The 21,519-nt window shown below is 38.7% G+C and overlaps 1 protein-coding gene across 2 annotated transcripts in view; it reads left to right on the top strand.

Annotated features, from left to right (window-relative positions):
* Positions 1 to 811: 811 nt before the first annotated feature.
* snx13 (sorting nexin 13) overlaps positions 812 to 21,519 on the top strand; it is a 33,431-nt gene continuing 12,723 nt past the window's right edge. For both annotated transcript variants that reach the window (XM_047383955.1, XM_047383954.1), the window contains exons 1-6: positions 812 to 978; positions 15,954 to 16,066; positions 16,148 to 16,250; positions 16,391 to 16,480; positions 20,058 to 20,179; positions 20,269 to 20,387. In XM_047383955.1, the coding sequence (XP_047239911.1) occupies positions 967 to 978; positions 15,954 to 16,066; positions 16,148 to 16,250; positions 16,391 to 16,480; positions 20,058 to 20,179; positions 20,269 to 20,387 (559 nt within the window). In that variant the 5' untranslated portion in view covers positions 812 to 966. The remainder of the gene's footprint in view (positions 979 to 15,953; positions 16,067 to 16,147; positions 16,251 to 16,390; positions 16,481 to 20,057; positions 20,180 to 20,268; positions 20,388 to 21,519) is intronic.

The raw sequence follows: 21,519 nt of genomic DNA, 5'->3' as shown, positions 1-21,519 counted from the left end.
TGTATTTCAGTGTGTGTAAAATATAGCTTAAGATCCTCTTAATTTATACTGACAATTAGCAAAGTACACTTTGTGTAAATGATCTTTTTCATTAAAAGAGCAGTCCTTTATTTGGTTTTTGATCTTATTATAAGTAGGTAACAATTATTCTTTTGTAGGCATAAGTTTGGGCAAAAGTTTTTGTTTTAAAAGGTGCATTTTTCCAAGGATACTAGAACATTCCATTTCATCGTATTTATATTTCAGTGTAATTGAGTTTTGTCTTGATAAGACCCTAATGTTTAAAATGACATAGCACAATAAGACTTTACTTAACTCGTTCATTTTTTTAAATAAAAAATATGCCAACTGGGGATTTATTGTATGTTGCACTAATTGTGATATCAATTATTAGAATTGTTCTTGTTTATTGAACAGGACGCTGTAAACATGAGCAAGTTATGATCTTGCTAAAAAAAAAAAACAGACCAACACAAAAATACACAAAGTATATAAACAAAGAGTCAGGGAGCAGTGTACATATTTCAGTACAAACCTGAACTAGGGTTGCGTAGGAATTTTAAATTTTTTTCAATTATTGTTTGATAGAACTTGCCTAATAATACACAAACTTGAATTATTAGTAAAATAAAAACAAAATATGAAAAATGAAAACAAAAAACAAAAAAATGAAACAAAATATGACTTTATCAAGTATACACTTGAGTAGTAGTTTTTTATCTTTTATTTAGGTCAGTCATTTTGATTACGCTGCACTCTGCGTCATCGTCTTCCAGCCAATGGCGCGGCGACGTCCAGAGACGACGCTCCGAAGACGTAAACCTTGCCAACATGGCGACGTTCCGATGAGAGTACAGAGGTTTGAAGTAACGACCGCTTTTTAGCTGGAAAAAAATAACCTCAACACCGCCAGTTACGATGTGGCGGGGTTAGCCGAAGCCACGACGCGCACAGCTTTTTTAGACCATGTTTGCAGAGGTAAGTTGGCGCCGGTCAAACTAAGCCCTGTGTCGTTACGATAGTTTGTTTTTAAAAGGTGTACATATCTGGTTAGCTCGGAGTGGCTAGCGCATCGGCGTCAGTCCCCTCCACAGGTAAACACAGAGCCCGGACAGAGACTGAGAGGACGGCACGCTGGGCTTCCAGAGAGGCTGTCAGCTATAAGTGGCTGCCAGCCACGGATTACACAGATAACACTGCGTTAATACAAGAGGCTTAAGATATCCGCCCTGTCAACACTGCGCTGGAGTTAGCTGGACACAGGCATTGTCGGTAGTATGCGTTTAGGCTATGTTTAAGGTTCCTCTTCAGCAAATTTCTACCTTTCTACAGTACACACAGGTGAGCTGGGCGTTAGCTATGTTTGTGTGCCTGGGGCGCTAATAAGAAAGTCAGTTAGCAGAGCAGCTGTTGCTTGTCAAACTCCGTGTTTATCATATATATATATATTGGTCATAGTGAATAGGTAAGGCTAATTATTGTTAATTATTTGTACGCTTATCTCGAGGAATGTCTTGTTCTTTGGAACCCATTGAAATGTATCAGTCATAAGCAAATTGCCCTAACATACAGAATGCTTTGAAATTTAAAAAATGATTTGAATGAGTGCATTGTTGTTGATCAGTGGGTGTCGAGAGTTTCTGCTTGACGTGTAATTACATGTGTTTTGCTGCAATTCTCACACGATCCACACTGGTTCTCTTCCTGTGAGAAAGACCAGGAAAAAAAATACCCAAGTTATTGGTCATAGCATGTGCAGGCATTGAAACCAGTTCAGTGCTTCCTGTGTGTCTGTGTTTCCGTTTTATGAATAAGTTAGGTGTTGAAGTTTATCTCCAAGGCTTAGATGTTGCAGACATACTTTTGTCGGTGGCTTTTTACAGCTGGCTAAACCTGATTAAGCCGTCTTAATCAAAAGCTTGCTCGACATTGAGGCCAGTGTGCTGTCACATCAGGTCTACTTTTCACCTGGTACACCTGCCTTCCTCCTCTCATTTAAGGTTGGGTAGCCTGCCAAACAACCTGACGCTTCTACCAGTTAAGGCTTGGTCAAACCTGTTTCTTTTTTATGTATCCACAAGTGTGGCTAAGTCATGCAGTGGCCAATTGTGGGGTATGTTTTTAGACAAGGATGAGATTTTCACGCTATGACCTAAAGTACAAATACAACATTTTTCACAATAACTAAAACGTATTACACAATCTAATTCTTTTGTAGCTGTGTTATGTTTTTCTTGCTTCTTAGAGCTTGCCAAATATATATATTTGTAAAAAACATTACTTTAATAAGATTGATGGGTTGCGCACCGTTTCTTGTCCATCGCTGTCTGTAATTTTTGTGACTGGAAGTATTTTACAAATGCCCGGATTTGTCTCTTATAAACGAGAGAATATTGTAGAAACCTTCTTTCAGCCAGCTGACCGGCAGCAACAAGTGGATATACTTACTTTCTTTGGTATCTCATTAAACAGATTTGAAACGGCATGCAATTGAAATTTTTGGATGTTTTGAAACCTTGGTATATCTTGACATGTACCGAAAGAGGAGTTGTCGCTTTAAAACACAAAGACTATAAGTCTTTCAACAACTGCTATACCAAATCCATTATTGCAGTTATAATAAAGTTGTCTAAAACATTTTTTTGAACAAAGCAAAAATGTAGAATAAACAACCACTAAATGTTTGCTAGTAAAAGTGCTTATTGTGCAGAATGTTATTCATTTTTGATGTTCTGTCCTGTGTAGATGCACAAGTACAACACATGTTATTTATTGATGAAAATGTATGGATTGATAGCCAGCCTGCAGTCAGCTGCTTTACATAAATGCTGCTTGTAGCTTGCCAGCTGTAGCTTTAAATCTGTGTAGCCTTTGTAAGAGTGTTGGGTGGCCTTTCTCTTGTTTCCACTCAATGTCTGTGTTTTCTGCAGCTGGTAGTTTTTCCAAACATCTGCATTTGTCATTATTGTAAGTGGTGGAAAAGTGTAGTTGACTTCTTTAAGCCAACTGACTGCACCGCAGCAGGTCAGAGGGGCAGCTCTGTGTTACTGTATCCTCCAGACAACCTGAGAAAAATCTGGTCATTGTGGCACTTTCTCTCACATCCATTTAAAATGACCTAAAACCACAGAAACAGTGTGATTTAAAATTGTAGTTAAACAGCTCATTCTTACTTTTAGCTTGTCAAAGTTTTGTGTGCAAGTAGTGACGGTTATGAAATGTGTTAAAAATATAGAAAGGGTTCTGACAGGCTGAAGATAATTCCCTAAGATTATTTAACTGAGCATCTGAGACTTGAAATTTTTATTATCATGGTTGTCACATATGTTAAAACCATATGTGACAACCATGTGTTGCTTTCCACTGCATTCAAAGCTTTGCATTACACTTGGTAAATCTATAGCTTGAATGCAGCTGCTTGGCCATGGAGTCATTCTATGACCGGACTTTGTGCACGGGTGGCGTCCTGCCACGGTACCAAGGCATTTTCAAGAGAAAAGGGTTTTATTCATATCCAGTTATACGGAATAAATACCGGCCCAAATTCAATTCCCATCATTTCAATACAGTCTGATCACATAGTCCGATCCAAATGTAAACTATTAATATTTCCTACTCTGATGAAAACACGGCTCCGGTTGCTTGAACAAGAAGCAGCTGAGTTCTGTAGGAGATGGTATGAAAGTGATATTCAGGGATGAATCACAGATCTGCTTTTAGTTAAGAGATGATTGAGGAACCTAGGATAAATAACACATACAGATGAGTGTTTCTTCTCCAGTAATGGTAGTCATTGCATCAGCAGCATTTGCATGGGTGTTAAAAGAATTTAAAAAAGAAAGATGTATAATTATAGAAAAAGGATTGTAACGCATTTTGCCAAAGAGCACAGCTTATTCTGTGGAGAAAAAAAATGCACTTCAATGACCAGGCCGTTTGGACTTCCATCTGTTTAAAATTTATAGTGGACGTTGACTAGACATTTACTTTATGGCAATGATCTGTGTTGCAGAGAAGATATGTCAGCAGCTACATGAGAGAATTAGAACCGGAATGACTAAGATTATTGTTTATCATCAAGGAAGTTCAAGGTGTTTCAAATAAGCTGTTCATTCATCATTCCATATTTTTTCCATTACTTTATATAAAAATATATCATTTTTATTGTTTTTTGGTGCGTTATATAATAAGATGTTATGTAACATTGTTACATGTATTTATTTTCTAACATTCACCCAAAGTTTTTTTTTTTTTGTGGTGCTAGTGGGCTTTATTTTTTCTTATTTTTCAAAAGAAGGCAGACAATAAGTGGGGTGGAGAGAGAGTGAAGATATGTAGCACAGGCCTCGGGGGTCGGGACTCGAACCTGGGACAGCTGTGTCGAGGACTGAGGCCGCCGTATATGGGTTGCACGTTCTTCCGCTACGCCACACGCCACTCCCTTCTTCATTGATTTGACAAGAGGAAGCAGGTCACCTTTTAGATGATGAAATACACTAAATGCCCCGGGTGAGATTTTAGTCAAACGTTTTTTAGAAAAAACGAACTTAAAGTGGAACAGTTCAGTTAGATTTCATCAAAGCTGTGTTGTTGCAACTCAAAGTATTGCAACCCCACAGCTTAGTTATAAATGTGTTATTGTCCATGTCCAACATGAGGAAGTCAGCTACCATTCATGTTTAACTGGCACTCAGCAGATTGAAAGACATCTGCAGGTAAGTGGAACATTTAGCCAAGTGTAAAACTTTTAAAGAATGATCACAAACTCTAGTTTTGACTAAAAAACAACTTCATCCACCACAAAGTAGTTTGTCTGTTTATGGGCATAATTATATGGATGGATTTGAATTAACACTATATGAATTGCAAAGTAGTTACTGATTAACTAGATGTCACAAATTGCGTAGAGTATAGGAATTTAAATTATAATTCATTTGTTTAAATACCTTATGGTATTCATTTGCAAATTGCTGCATTTTGTTTTAATGTTTTCACTTTATAGTTATAGGAAATGACAGAAGATTTTAGATTTTATGGTATAGCTAAATTGACGGTGAACTTATTTGCACTTAAACAGACCTACAGGGGTTGGACAATGAAACTGAAACACCTGGTTTTAGACCACAGTAATTTATTAGTATGGTGTAGGGCCTCCTTTTGTGGCCAATACATCGTCAATTCATCTTGGGAATGACATATACAAGTCCTGCACAGTGGTCAGAGGGATTTTAAGCCATTCTTCTTGCAGGATAGTGGCCAGGTCACTACGTGATACTGGTGGAGGAAAACGTTTCCTGACTCGCTCCTCCAAAACACCCCAAAGTGGCTCAATAATATTTAGATCTGGTGACTGTGCAGGCCATGGGAGATGTTCAACTTCACTTTCATGTTCATCAAACCAATCTTTCACCAGTCTTGCTGTGTGTATTGGTGCATTGTTATCCTGATACACGGCACCGCCTTCAGGATACAATGTTTGAACCATTGGATGCACATGGTCCTCAAGAATGGTTCAGTAGTCCTTGGCAGTGATGCGCCCATCTAGCACAAGTATTGGGCCAAGGGAATGCCATGATATGGCAGCCCAAACCATCACTGATCCACCCCCATGCTTCACTCTGGGCATGCAACAGTCTGGGTGGTACGCTTCTTTGGGGCTTCTCCACACCGTAACGCTCCCGGATGTGGGGAAAACAGTAAAGGTGGACTCATCAGAGAACAATACATGTTTCACATTGTCCACAGCCCAAGATTTGCGCTCCTTGCACCATTGAAACCGACGTTTGGCATTGGCATGAATGACCAAAGGTTTGGCTATAGCAGCCCGGACGTGTATATTGACCCTGTGGAGCTCCCGACGGACAGTTCTGGTGGAAACAGGAGAGTTGAGGTGCACATTTAATTCTGCTGTGATTTGGGCACCGTGGTTTTATGTTTTTTGGATACAATCCGGGTTAGCACTCGAACATCCCTTTCAGACAGCTTCCTCTGGCGTCCACAGTTAATCCTGTTGGATGGGGTTCGTCCTTCTTGGTGGTATGCTGACATTACCCTGGATATCGTGGCTCTTGATACATCACAAAGACTTGCTGTCTTGGTCACAGATGCGCCAGCAAGACGTGCACCAACAATTTGTCCTCTTTTGAACTCTGGTATGTCACCCATAATGTTGTGTGCATTTCAATATTTTGAGCTCTTACCCTGCTAATTGAACCTTCACACTCTGCTCTTACTGGTGCAATGTGCAATCAATGAAGACTGGCTACCAGGCTGGTCCAATTTAGCCATGAAACCTCCCACACTAAAATGACAGGTTTTTCAGTTTCATTGTCCAACCCCTGTAAATGTAAGACACTATCTTCAAACGGAATATTTCCAATGTAGTATTGTGTCATTTTTATTTGCCTGATATTTTGTTGTGTGTGCCCTGATGGGCCCCGGGTGTTAATCGCTGGAACAGGTGGTTCATGTCTAAAACCACGTGTAAGTTTTAATGACTCAGGAGTGTCAGGTACCGCCTCTGCTGTCAGAGCCCAACCTCCTCGGTCAGTCTCATCTCACAGCACTTCTGATAGCCTCCACATTCAGTGCCGAACGTGAACTTAGACTGAGCCATTCTAACACAGGAATCTGCACGTTCATCTAACACGTTCTATCGTGACTCTGGCTGTACGGTTAGTGTTAGTTTTCCACCACATCATTTTGCATGTAGGACAACGTTCAGTTTTGGCCTTATCTGACCAGAGCACCTTCTTCCACATATTTGCCTTATAGTCTTCTTTCTTCTTCCCACTCTTCCATAAGGGCTAGATTTGTAGAGTGCACGAGTAAGAGTTTTCCTTTCAACTGACTCTCTGCAGCTCCTGCAGAGTTAGCATGGGCTTCCCGGCTCTGAAGTTAATCAGTTTTATTCATAGGTATCAGAGTAAGGGAGGCTTAATACAAATGCATGCCACACTTTTCAAATTCTATTAAAAGGCGTATATAATTTTTTCTTCACTTCAAAATGATGCGCTATTTTGTGTGGGTTTATCACCTACACCCTATAAAAACAGATGGAAGGTTTGGGTTTATACTGTACCAAATGTTGAAAGTTCATAGGGTATGAATACTTTTGCAAAACACTGTATATATCCAAATACAAAAGGAGGAAACTGCTGCTCCTTTGGAATATATTTTACAGATAATTAGCTTACTGTAGCTGGTTTCCTCGTGTTCTGAAAACCGACTTATCAAGGTTTGTTAACTTATCACAAAGCTGCGGTTCTGTTGGCAAGAATCAGTAATCAGCATTGCTGCTTTTATGTTATTGTAGGCCGAACAATGATTAAATCTCCTTTTTTATTAAAATGAACAGCAGCTAATTGTGCTTCTTTCTTGATTAATGCCTGTCTTTATTATTTGAAACAGTCACTTTGAATTTGACTTCTGATTGGCTGTTTAGAAAAAATCCACATGATCATGTATTTAGACCATCCTCCATGATTACTTTACCTATATTGCAGCTGCAGCATTGCTTTTTTTAGCTTGTCATGATGTAAATATGTTTAACACAATAGATTATATATTTCTTTGCTGGATATGAATTTATGTTGAACTTAAGAGATATTTAATGTTTTGTGATCGCTAATTGAATATCAAATAGCAGGGACAATCCAGTGTCTTCTGGTGAACTAAAACATCAAACTGGTCTTCAGTTAATAACAATTACGCTGTTATTGTTGTGCGGTTAACTGTCAGAAGTGTTGCATGATCTGTTTCTCGCAGCGTTTTTTTTTTTCTTCACTAAAACACAGTTGTAAATGAACAGGAAAAATTCACTTGAACACATATCTGAAATTGTGTAGTTTAGACAAAGATAAGTATGTCAAAAACTATATTTTTCACAGAGTTTCGAGGTGAATGTTGAAAACGTTTAGGACAAAACCTACCTTGCTAGCACAGCATGAGATCTTTTAGTTACATCCCCAAAAATAGTCATTTTTTTATTCTTGCTTGTTCACTTTGTTGAAGATTTTCCAAAATGTTTTGCTGACCAGTTTTGTGGGAACATTAAAAAGAAGTGTCAATATATTCAAACCATTCAGTATCTGTCACATCTTCTGATGCCAAAGTAGCACCTTTCTGATTTTCAGAGGTATGTTTTAGCGCAGACAAACATGCTACGATAATACTTGAAGATCAAAACAATTAGTCCTGTTATCTGCAGAACAAACATTACGTGGGAAGGAACACAGCGACAAGTTGACACTGAGCATGCATTTAGTCTTATTATAATAAGCAACCAAGAATAATAATCATTCTCAGTGCATTCCTGTTAGATTTGTGATCATAAAGGATAGAGTTGAGGAGCAAATTTTAAATACCAGGAGACCCATTGCTGTTGGTTTAGATTAGCATGTGTCGATTAAAAAAAGAATGAGCAATGACTTCTCAAAACATAAAACCTCCACAGATAGTGAATTGCTCTGCTAAATGCCTATAAAATACCCATCTATATTCATATGATAGGCAGAATCACTACAATTGTGACAAGACAACATAACTTTCCTGGCCACTGACCTGTAATTCACACTGACTCCGCCATCCAGCTGACTATTTTTTCTTGAAAACCTTTTGTGTCCTTTCAATACAATGTGTCCAAACTTGCTAGACTGCTGTCTGCATCTGAATTTCAACAGGGATAAAATTCACGCAGGACGGCCCCGTTGTTGGATGCAGGAACTGATCCTTAAACACATCTAGTGTGAATTACCGCATGGCACAATTTGCGACAGATGACAGAGCAGACAAGGAACATAATCAGTGGGAATAAGGGTTTAGGCAGTCGGCTGCTCAATCAGATGCTCAGTCAGCTCCGTCTTTTCTTTGTTGTAGCTCATACATGTACTGGTGCACCACCTCATGTGTCCAAACAGCTGTAATAATAATTTCTCAATTTCTCGCGGTCTGTCTCAGAAAGAAATTGTTGCAGTATTCTAGCTGTACTTCTTCTCTTTTAAAACCATAATGGTCTAAGTTTTTACAGCTCGGCTCTCTTCCCACTATGCTGCCCCTGTTGGTGAGCTTAAGCGTGTATTCACCTATTTCCTTGTCAAACTTTTTTTCATGTTTTTTTTTTTAGCTACACTATATTGCCAAAAGTATTGGGTCCCACCACCGAATCCATGAATTCCAGGATTCCAATCACTTGCATGGCTGCAGGTGTATAAAGTTTGATGTGGAGAATCATGACTGACCTGCACACAGTCCTGACCTCAACCTTCTTAAACACATTTGGGATGAATTAAAGTGTAGGCTGCAGTTCTGCTTTTCTCATCTAACTATGAACACACTCCTAAACCTTGAGGAAGATGTTTACAGAATAGTTAAAGTTGCTATTGCTGGCAAAGGTGGGTCCATCAACAAACTGGAGCATATAGAAAGAAAATAGGATGTCATCAAAGATCACGTATATGTAAAAGTGGACTAATACTTCTGGCCATATTGTGTAACTATTGTCGAAATATTTTTCTTAAACAATTAAACGAGGTCCATAATGGTCAGATAAGGCCTTTGAATGTGGAAAAGGGAATATTTTTCCCCCAAATACATTTTCTCCATATGCTTTATGTCCTTCTTGTCTCACCATATGGCTAGTGTTTTGCCATTATCATGCCTGCACTGGGGCCCATTCAGTCACTTTGGCGAATGAATCCGTAAAGAACAATTATGCAGAATTAAAGAAGCCTAAATCACTGGTTGGTGTTGCTTTCATAGACTGGTGAAGCACTTAATGTTGCATATCTCACCTCTGAAAGGGCTTTTGTATTATAAAGGCTTTTGGCATCTAGCTGAAATCCCTAACCTCTAAGCTTCACCCTAACCTCCAAGACCACTCCCTAAAGGGAACTACTATTGTGGATTTACTGTTTAGATAAAAGATGAATCTTTTTTATTTATTCCCGTAGTTCCACCTTTCCATTGAGGCTGTAATTACAATTTCATTTTATTTGATTTCCTTTTAAATTATGCCAACAATGTGGCTAACAATATGGTATAATTGGCTTACACTGCTTGGCCAAAAATAAGTCACCAACTGGATTTAACTAAGCAAATAGGTACGAGCCTCCCAATGGATAATTACTGCATGGGTGATTATGTTTCAGCTGGCAACAAGTTATTTAACTCCAACTGGTGCAATGAGTTGCTTCTCATTTCTAAGGAGATTGCAGAAACTATCAAAATTGGGTGAAGAAATGTCCAACGCATTATTAAAAACTGGAAGGATAGTGGGGACCCATCGTCTTCGAGGAAGAAATGTTGCCGGAAAAAAATCCTGAATGATTGATCGGGCATCACTTAAACATTTGGTGAAATCAAATCAAAGAAAAACAACAGTATAACTCCAAGTTATGTTTAATAGTGAAAGTTAGAGCATTTCCACACGCACAATGTGAGGGGAACTCAAGGGATTGGGACTGATAATGATTGGACTCTGGAGCAATGGAAGAAGGTCATAAGGTCTGATGAGTCCAGATTTACCCTGTTCCAGAGCGATGGCCGTATCAGGGTAAGAAAAGAGGCAGATGAAGTGATGCACCCATCATGCCTAGTGCCTACTGTACAAGTCTGTGCGGTCAGTGCTATGATCTGGGGTTGCTGCAGTTGCTCAGGTCTGGGTTCAGCAACAGTATGTGTTCAAAGAATGAGGTCAGCTGACTACCTGAATATACTGACTGACCAGGTTATTCCATTAATAGATTTTTTCTTCCCTGATGGCACGGGCATATTCAAGGATGACAATTTCAGGATTCATTGGGCTCGAATTGTTAAAGAGTGGTTCAGGGAGCATGAGACATCATTCTCAAATATGGATTGGCCTCCACAGAGTCTAGACCTTAACCCCATTGAGAATCTTTGGGATGTGCTGGAGAAGGCTTTGCGCAGCAGTCAGACTCTACCATCATCAATGCAAGATCTTGGTGAAAAATTAATGCAACACTGGGTGGAAATAAATCTTGTGACATTGGAGAAGTTTATCGAAACAATGTCACAGCAAATGCCTGCCATAATCAAAGCTAAAGGCGGTCCAACAAAATATTAGAGTGTGTGTTTTTTTGGGGGGCAGGCAGTGTATATTTGCATTTAAGGACCCTGCAGTCTAATTAAACTGCTCTAAGTTTGTGGAAGTTACGAATTCGTTGATTAGCATTGCATGGAGGTTTTACACTTGTAATAATGTTTTTGATCAGTCTTATTTCTCTTTGAGCACTGCTCTTTGTGACTTCATTATTCAGACTTCAGACTTCAGCAAGTTTGGACCCATTGTATTGAAAGGACACAAAAGGTTTTCAAGAAATAATAGTCAGCTATTTGAAATATTCTGGCATGTTGAATTAAAGATGCATCATGTTGATGTCACTGAAAGTCTATTCAACAGGCCAAATACAGGTCCTTCTCAAAATATTAGCATATTGTGATAAAGTTCATTATTTTCCAAAATGTCATGATGAAAATTTAACATTCATATATTTTAGATTCATTGCACACTAACTGAAATATTTCAGGTCTTTTATTGTCTTAATACGGATGATTTTGGCATACAGCTCATGAAAACCCAAAATTCCTATCTCACAAAATTAGCATATCATTAAAAGGGTCTCTAAACGAGCTATGAACCTAATCATCTGAATCAACGAGTTAACTCTAAACACCTGCAAAAGATTCCTGAGGCCTTTAAAACTCCCAGCCTGGTTCATCACTCAAAACCCCAATCATGGGTAAGACTGCCGACCTGACTGCTGTCCAGAAGGCCACTATTGACACCCTCAAGCAAGAGGGTAAGACATAGAAAGAAATTTCTGAACGAATAGGCTGTTCCCAGAGTGCTGTATCAAGGCACCTCAGTGGGAAGTCTGTGGGAAGGAAAAAGTGTGGCAGAAAACGCTGCACAACGAGAAGAGGTGACCGGACCCTGAGGAAGATTGTGGAGAAGGGCCGATTCCAGACCTTGGAGGACCTGCGGAAGCAGTGGACTGAGTCTGGAGTAGAAACATTCAGAGCCACCGTGCACAGGCGTGTGCAGGAAATGGGCTACAGGTGCCGCATTCCCCAGGTCAAGCCACTTTTGAACCAAAAACAGCGGCAGAAGCGCCTGACCTGGGCTACAGAGAAGCAGCACTGGACTGTTGCTCAGTGGTCCATAGTACTTTTTTCGGATGAAAGCAAATTCTGCATGTCATTCGGAAATCAAGGTGCCAGAGTCTGGAGGAAGACTGGGGAGAAGGAAATGCCAAAATGCCAGAAGTCCAGTGTCAGGTACCCACAGTCAGTGATGGTCTGGGGGGCCGTGTCAGCTGCTGGTGTTGGTCCACTGTGTTTTATCAAGGGCAGGGTCAATGCAGCTAGCTATCAGGAGATTTTGGAGCACTTCATGCTTCCATCTGCTGAAAAGCTTTATGGAGATGAAGATTTCATTTTTCAGCACGACCTGGCACCTGCACACAGTGCCAAAACCACTGGTAAATGGTTTACTGACCATGGTATCACTGTGCTCAATTGGCCTGCCAACTCTCCTGACCTGAACCCCATAGAGAATCTGTGGGATATTGTGAAGAGAACGTTGAGAGACTCAAGACCCAACACTCTGGATGAGCTAAAGGCCGCTATCGAAGCATCCTGGCCTCCATAAGACCTCAGTGCCACAGGCTGATTGCCTCCATGCCACGCTGCATTGAAGCAGTCATTTCTGCCACAGGATTCCCGACCAAGTATTGAGTGCATAACTGTAGATGATTATTTGAAGTTTGACGTTTTTTGTATTAAAAACACTTTTCTTTTATTGGTTGGATGAAATATGCTAATTTTGTGAGATAGGAATTTTGGATTTTCATGAGCTGTATGCCACAATCATCCGTATTAAGACAATAAAATACCTGAAATATTTCAGTTAGTGTGCAATGAATCTAAAATATATGAATGTTAAATTTTCATCATGACATTATGGAAAATAATTAACTTTATCACAATATGCTAATATTTTGAGAAGGACCTGTATATGTTTGTGATTGTGATATTGCATATATTGATATTGTGTTGTTGATTGTGCAGCTTTAGTTTCAAGTTATGCTTAGTGACGATGCTGTTCTACAATTATTTTTTTTTAGAGTTTGTATTTTGCTGTGCATATATTCTGACCAGGTTTTATACCTGCTGGTTTGTGCTGGATTAAACTGCAGCTCTTTCTCACTCGCAGGCAGAAACATCAGGCTTTATGTTTTCTGTGGACTTTTGCTTTAGTTGTAGTTGGTTTGATGATCATAATATCTACACATGTGCAGATGATGCCATTTCATTGTGTGTTGTCAGTTAAAAACACCTGATCAAACTGAGATTCATTGTTTATTTGTTACTCATCGGTCTATATGGTCATAATTAACCAGTACAATTATCTTGGGACAGTTGATTGACCAAAACATGACCCATGACCGCAACATTAAGGCAGCACGATATTAGAAAAACATAAGATGTGCGATAATGGTGAATGTCATGATAACAATATGACTTGCATTAAACAGTCAAATACTTAAAGGAACAGAAGGGAGTTCTGAGATAACCGTGGACATGCTCTCTGCTGTACTTACAGCACCCCCTCCACAGCGGAGCCTGTCGTGAACGCACAGCTTGATTTTCATCATTGGTCTTCCTCAGTCTTTTTTTGTTTTCTGAGTAGGTGCCACTTGTGAAATTGGCAGTTTTCCTGTAAGGTTAGGTTTTTTCTCCTCCATTAGCAGAGCTGCAGCACACCGGCAATCTTGAGCTTGAATGACGTTACGTGCTGTGCGAAGGAGTGGGTTTGAGCCTTGCGTGCATGAGCGCAATTGACACTACTAAGACATTCCTCCTGGCTCTGATTGGTTGTTTCTGATTGGGAGCGGTGTATTTCTGCAAATGGCAGTAGGACCAGGAGCTTGTTTTTTTTTTTTTTTCACAGATAATCAGCTTAATATTCTACTGTCAGGACATAGTGGCAGTTTTAACAGATATGCAAAAAAATACATTTTTACAACAGTTACCTGTTGCAGGTTTAACCATGTTAATGTCTTTTTGCTCTGGTTTTACTGCAAACATGCACAACATATAATTTTGTAATGAATTTACGATCTGTTTACACTCTAAACTATTTTTATGCTACATTAAACCAGTTACATCAAATATATTGCTAGCATAGAGCTCCTGAGTGCATGTTACTGAAATGATATTTATTGCTGTCTTAGCAGTTATTTGTGCTATTGATATTGCATACAGTGATATTTCGGTAACTATAAATTTTCAATATATTGTTTAGCCGTGTACAACGCAGTTGAGAAAATGTTTTAGTTTTTGTGTAATCTGAATACTTATCATGCTGAAAATACCAGTATAATGGTTTTATTTTATAGATGTTTTATCATCTCAGTTTTACCATTTCGTCTCCTTTCTTCTTTTATTACAGTCTTTCTGTACAAAACAAAAATGTGTGCACAAAATTGTTAATGTTGCAAGGAAGATTTGACATCCAGCTGCACTCTCTTCTGTTTTGAGTTTTACTTTAAGCTTTGGGAATGCTTTCCAATCTGATCACCCTCTTTTAAAGGAATGTATCATTCCTTCAGGACGGAGATATATTTAACTATATTGCATAGCATACACAGGAGCTTGACTGGCCCATGGTTCTAAATGTGACAGGGTTGGCAGCTTGTATAATGTGTGTCATCCGCCCTTGCTGTAGCTGACTTTGAGAACAATGGGTCAGTGTCCTGAGGAAGCTGCACATACTCCTGTCTGGGACCATCAGCCCAGCTTCTTATCTAAGGTACTGTGGTGAGTATGTAGGGCAGCTGAAGATCATTGCCACTGATCGTCATGCTGGACACTGACTCTATGTGACTTTACAGTCAGACAGAGACAGAGTGTCTTTGCATGGTAAATCTGCAGGTATTTTACTTTTCACCATTAACATATTGGTTAAAAACCAGAATTTGCTTTCCTGGAATGACAATAACAGGAAACCCATAGGAAGTCACACACACAATCACAGTTTTGTGTCTGATACTCCCCAACAGTACAAAGTGTGTCTTTATTAAGAATGTTTTCCTGAGGCAAGATCTTGTGTAATTCACATATACAGTAAACAGAGATATTCACTTTTTATAATCTCTTTCTTGATAAGTTGACACAATTTTTGAGGTGTTTAGGAAGTTTCTGCGACTTACTTTGATCCCAATCCAACAAGAGGTGATTTGTATTTTATAGACTGCTCAGCCTCTGTTGTTAATTTGATAATCTTTTCCAACCTGCAAAGTAGGGCTGCTCGATTATTGCAAAAATTATAATCATGTTTATTTTGACTGAAATTGAGATCTCGATTATTTACCAATATTATTTATTAACTTTGATAACCGTTGTAACTTTGGTTTATATTACTCTGTGGTGCAGCTGTTTGCAAACTATTGCTACATGTTCTGCGTACTCATAATGTTTCCACACCATTGAAGTTGTTTCACCTCTGTTTTCTACCAATGGCTCTCTTTCTTCGGCCGTTATCCTGTTGTCTTCAGCCTTGCTCAACTTTTCAGTCTTGCTAGAGAACTGTTTATAACTCGCGCTGAAGAAAAAGAAAATCTGGGCCATTAGCACAGGTGGTTGATGCGGATGGAAACTTTCTTTAAAGTTTTTTTTTAGGACTACATTTTTCTTGATGAACTATAATCTCCGTACCGTGGAAATTGTTACGGCCAACTTAAAGTCTTTTATTAACCACATTTTGTTTTCATTTTAATTTAATGGTAAGTAGGACTGCAAGCGCTCTTCTGAAGGAAGACTGACACATACTCTGTGGCATAGACTAAAACTTCTTAAATTGCATCCTGTGTGTTTAACAAGAAGTAAATGGAAAGTTTGAATTGTTTTTGTTCTTTTTTGTCTTCCAGGCCAGTCTGTCCATCTGGGGATGGGGGGGTCTTGGAGCTGTGCTATTCTTCATAACCTTTGGACCTTTTGCCATATTCTACCTGGCCTTCTATATCTTTTGCTTTATTGGAGGGTGAGTGATTAGACCGCCTTTAATCATTATCAAAACTCTTCCTAAAATATTTTTTTTTTCCTCTGTACATTTGTTTTTCAGTGGCTTTGCAGTCACATTGCTTTATGGAAAGATAAACTCAGAGAAACACCTGGAAAAATGCGAGCACTCTTACTTACCACCGACACAAATTGGTATACAGAAGGTAAGAGCCACGCCATAAATACACCCACACACATATTTGACCTGTCCTAAACAAATATATCAATCAAGTAGGCTGTCCAGTTGCTTTGTTCAATAAGTTTCATTATCACCTCTGTTGTTCTGGTTTACTGGCTCTTTCAGACGCTGGATGACATGAAACTGGAGGTAAAGTCAATAAAGATTGACAGGAGACTGACTGGATCCAGTTTCATTGATGAACCACTACAACAGGTGGGTTGTAGATTTTCTTTGTATTTTTAGCGCTACTTTGTGTTAATTTGGCACCCGTGTCTTTATTTTTGCGATGGCGGTACTGAAACCCCAAGTGTGAGAGTGACGATAGAGAGAATACTCATAGGACAAATAATAACATTCACAGGGCATTGTTGGGCCAAGACTTTATAGCTGTTGTGTAAATCAAATCTTAACTTGTTTAAAGGAGGTAAGAGAAGGAGTGTAGCGATCAAATAAGGTCAAATAAAAAAAATGTTCTCAGTCAACATTTGGGCATTGCCATCTTTGTGGTTTAAAGGGAGTGTTAGATTTTAGCAAAGAACTGTATGGATGAACACACCCATACAGTTGAAACCTTTCAAGTCACAGCTTTGCTCCAGGTTTGATTGTACTTCAGAGGATTTGATTCTGAGACTTGCACCTAAATTGCACAGGGACTTGAAACTTGACTTGGGCTCTAAAGATTCAAGATTTAACTGCGAGTCTAGGTATGAGACTTGAGTCTCACAAATATTCTTTACGTCATGTATTTGAGTGGAAGAAAGCTGGTAGCTATGCCAAAGAACACAGCTCAGAGAGGGATTCACATACTCCCCTATCAAAATGTGTTTTATTAGCCAGAGACATTTGCAGACTGTGAGCTCATATTGTTTTATGACATTTTGTTCATCTTAGCTAAACCTTTAATGATCACACAGGTATATTCTACCTGAAACCTGTAATAAATTACTTTGGATTATTTCAAATCAAAATCAAATTTTATTTACACCTTTTTGTTCACTTGCTGTCAGTGTCATGAGAAATCTGCTTCAAGTTAACCTTAAGGTCATGTTTTGGGACCGCTGGAAGAAGCCCAAGTACCCAGAGAGAACCTGTACACGGGAGAACATGCTAACTGTATGCAGAAAGAACCCAAGCTGGGATATAAGTGATATATGTGACTCGAGTCAGACTTGAGTCACATAAACTTGAGACTTGACTTGGTTATATTAGAAAAAACTTGTGGCTCTAATTTGACTTGTGACTTGACTTGGACTTGAGCATCTTAACTTGAAATGACTTGATGCTCTAATTAAAGCCAAAAATTTACCATGCAAAATAATTAAATAAATAAAAATAAAATAGTAAAAATAAAATATTTATCCACATCATTTATTTCCTCACGTCATTAAAGTTGTACCAACTAGGTGATGGCGTTTGGAATTATGACACTACTATGTTAGTATTATGAATCTCAGAATATTATTTAATATTTAATTTTTATATTTTATCAAATAATATTTAGGTTTGTTAAGGGTTGTCCTGTGAATACCAGCCCAGTAAGGCGATGGTATTAGGACAGAATAGAAAGGTGTGAGATGAGCTCTGACATTATTGAACAGCATAAACTCTGCACATACATGGAATGAATTCACACAATTTCTTAAAATACAAGAATTTATTAACAAAAATAAGTCAACTCAAAGTCAAACATATTTCAATCAACAAACTCTTTACTATGCTAAAATAATCCAACTAAACTACCAAGCAGAATTAAAGAAAAATGAAACAAAGACTAATGAGCTATGTACAATATAAACAAGTTGATTAAAGATGATTGAAATCATGACCAAAAAGCGTGATGCAACATTACCATACAATGTTTATGTTTGAGAACCAAGGATTATCTTGAAGAATCTGGAAATGAAGTTAAGTTAGTCTTGGAACTAACTTAGGCAATAATCAGCAAACGTTTAGACAACCATTCACAATGCAAGATCAGATAAAATATTATTTGAATAAAATAATGTTTTAAAGAATGATCTCCTGAATAAAACCAAACTTCTGGATGACTAATTCTCAACGGTGTCTCATTAGCTGCCTTTATTTATTAAAATAATATTTAAAGAAATATTATTAAGGGAATATTTTGGAGCCAAATCTTTCTGGAGAAATGGGGATTAATGGTGTTTACTTAGTTATCAGATTTAGTAAAATAATGTTTAGGGAATTATTATTTACTAGCTTGAAACTAACCACCTTTCTGTTAAATATTATTTGGCAGTAAGCACGTGTCCTTAGCTGTTAGCAGTTAAACTAACAAAGAAGCTGATAGCTTTGCACCAGAATCAAACACACACTTTTAAAAATACTGTCAATAAAAGGGTTAAAATGCATAAGTGCGGACGGCGCGTTATGATCAATCTTCTGTTTAAAATCACCCTTTAAATAAAGTTTGTCTTAACTTTAAAACATACAAACAAAGAACACAAAACCAAACTTCATAAAATGGAAAACGTTTAGATCATTTCAATCTAAATCACTTCTATATTATTCTGCCCAAACACTTAACCTCATGAACTGTGGTGAGGAACGTCCAAGGCGGCGAAGTTTGAAGAAATGTCCAAAGTCTTTAAACGGTTAGCCTAACCTCCTTAGCTGTGGGGAGTGGCGGCTGTTCTGTCGGCCGGCCGAACTACACGTTACCGTAACCATGGTGATGCGATTAATGCAATTTATTTTGAAAGTTCCAGGAAAGTCTGTACTGGCCTTTCATGTTGTAACCATGGCTGTGGGTCCCAACAACTATGTAAATGTAGCTTTTTTTATTGGCATTTAAAAGTTGTTTTATAATTGCCTTCATCCATTAGTTTTCTTCTGCTACAACATATTTAGGGTTTTGTAAGGCAGTTGGGTTAGGGAGCCTATGCCAGCTGCCAACAACCAAAAAGTGGGGTACAGATTGCTGAAAGTTGCCAGCCCATTGCAGGCTGAAAAGCTTCAAGGAAGAAGTTAAGCATTTATAGAAAGCATTTGTTTAAATGCTTTATGACATTTAAACAAAGTTTTGTTTTTGTATGTGGATAGTATTTCAGGAATAGCTCATTATGACTTGTTAATGAGTTGAAAATTACACCACTGGACTTGGACCTGATTTGTGACTTGTTAGTCCTGACTTGTGACTTGGGATGACTTGACTCTAAAGACTTGAGACCTTCTTGTGAGTTGAAAAGTCACTGATATTAGTTAAAATGAGCTGCTCTTATTGAAACATGAGGAGAATTGCTGACTTGGGTGAAAAGTAATGACTGTTGCGCTGCTGACATTCTCAAGTCTGTTGGTGGTTACCTCTGTAAATATAATGAGTGGTTTCTGTTTGGTCATCTTATTTTTTGTCTTTTTTGCACTCTGTCCTGTGGTTGTAATACTGGCAGTTTGGGGAAAAAAATGACAGCAAGTTGTTGTCAGTCTGCCTCAGTTAAGTGCAGACACAGCAGTTAACGTTGGATCAGCTGACAATGACTGGACTGGACTATCAGTGTACCCCTGGGAATACATGCTTGGCATTTCACCTGCATGTAAACCTTGAGTTAAATGCAGCCTGTGTCATGTTTTCCGGTAAATGCGTGTTATCTTTTTTTGCTGCCTGTTTTTCTCGTAAATTCTCATGTATGCACAGTTTCTTTTGAGAAATCCACTCCCCACCCCCAACATGCTTTATATAGTTCGTAATGTTGGCCATGATAACCAGGTAGTCTAATCAATCCACCACGTATCTGTGTCCTCTTCCATAATGCTTCATATCTTTTTTTAGGTGATCCAGTTTGCGCTGAGAGACTATATCCAGTACTGGTATTACACTCTGAGTGAAGATGAGTCCTTTTTGCTGGAGATCAGACAAACGCTGCAGAATGCACTCATCCAGTTCTCCACGCGGTACATTAAAGCACATTTGCTGTCTTTCTTAAGGCTATATTTTAAAATGTATTTAACATATTATGCCATTTGTGTGTTTGTGTTTGAAGGTCCAAAGAGGTGGACTGGCAGCCTTACTTCACCACCCGCCTGGTGGACGACTTCGCCACCCATTTACGTGTCTTTAGAAAAGCCCAGGATCGCCTCGCCGACAGAGAGGACAAGCAAAGTATGAAGACATGATCATACAGCCTTCCTGTCTTGCTCATTTATTGTAGCTATAGTGCTGATATGCAGTGGCCTCGTAAATGTATTCACACCCTGTAAACTTTTTCCTTGTTTTGTTTTTATAAATAAAGATCAGAAAGGTGTTGCTTCTATTTGATGCAAGTGAACAGCAATTTTCAAGTCTTGTTACAGATTCTCAATTTGATTTAGCTATGGACTTTGACTAGATCATTCTAACGCATAAATATGCATTGATTGAAATCATTCCATTGTAGCTTTGGCTTTTTAGGGTAATTGAAACTGAGGCGAACATTAACCTCTTAGCAGTGTAAGTCTTTCGCAACCTCTCCAGTGATTGCTACGTCTTAGCACAGCTTGATGCTGCCGCCACCATATTGCACAATTAGGGTGGTGTGTTCAGGAGAATGCACACTGTTGGTGTTTCACCTCACACGGCCTTTTGCATCTAGACTAAAGCGTTCAACTGTCATTTCATCTAAGAAAGGCACCATTTTCTACATGTTTTCTGTTTACCTAACATGGCTCATGGCTAGCTGCAAATGGGTCTACTTAAGGCTTCTTCTTGCCATTCTTCCATTAAGGCCAAATCTGTGGAGTGCAAAACTTACAGTTGTCCTGTCAATTGATTTTTCCACCTGAGCTGTGGATCTCTGCAGCTCCTCCTGAGTTAGCATGGGACTCTTGGCTGCTTCGTTGAAAAAGGCTTACCTTGCCCGGCCTGTCAGTTTAGGTGGCCGGCCCTGGCAGGTTTCCAGTTTTCAGATGATGCTCATCTCAATACTGTTTGGTCACAAATGTTCTCTAACAAACCTTAGAGCCCTTTACAGAACAGCTGTATTGAGATTAATCAGGTTAGATTACACACAAGGGAGCTCATTTTAATTTTATCATTGATGCTATCAAAGTAAAGGTGGCTGAATACGTATGGATGCCACACTTAATTTCTTTTTGTAAAAATGCTAAAAACTATATTAGCCTTTACTTCACAATAATCTGCTACTTCGTTAGTCTATCAATTTGATAAATTTCAAGTAGCATCAATACTTTTGCAAGGCTCTGTAAATATTTGATGACGGCAGGAAGCGAATTTAGTAATAAGTCAGATCTCTTCA

This window comes from Girardinichthys multiradiatus, chromosome 13 (assembly GCF_021462225.1).
Source record: "Girardinichthys multiradiatus isolate DD_20200921_A chromosome 13, DD_fGirMul_XY1, whole genome shotgun sequence".
Taxonomy (NCBI): domain Eukaryota; kingdom Metazoa; phylum Chordata; class Actinopteri; order Cyprinodontiformes; family Goodeidae; genus Girardinichthys; species Girardinichthys multiradiatus.
The sequence above is the reverse complement of the archived record's forward strand: the minus strand, read 5'-3'. Positions and strand labels throughout refer to the sequence as shown.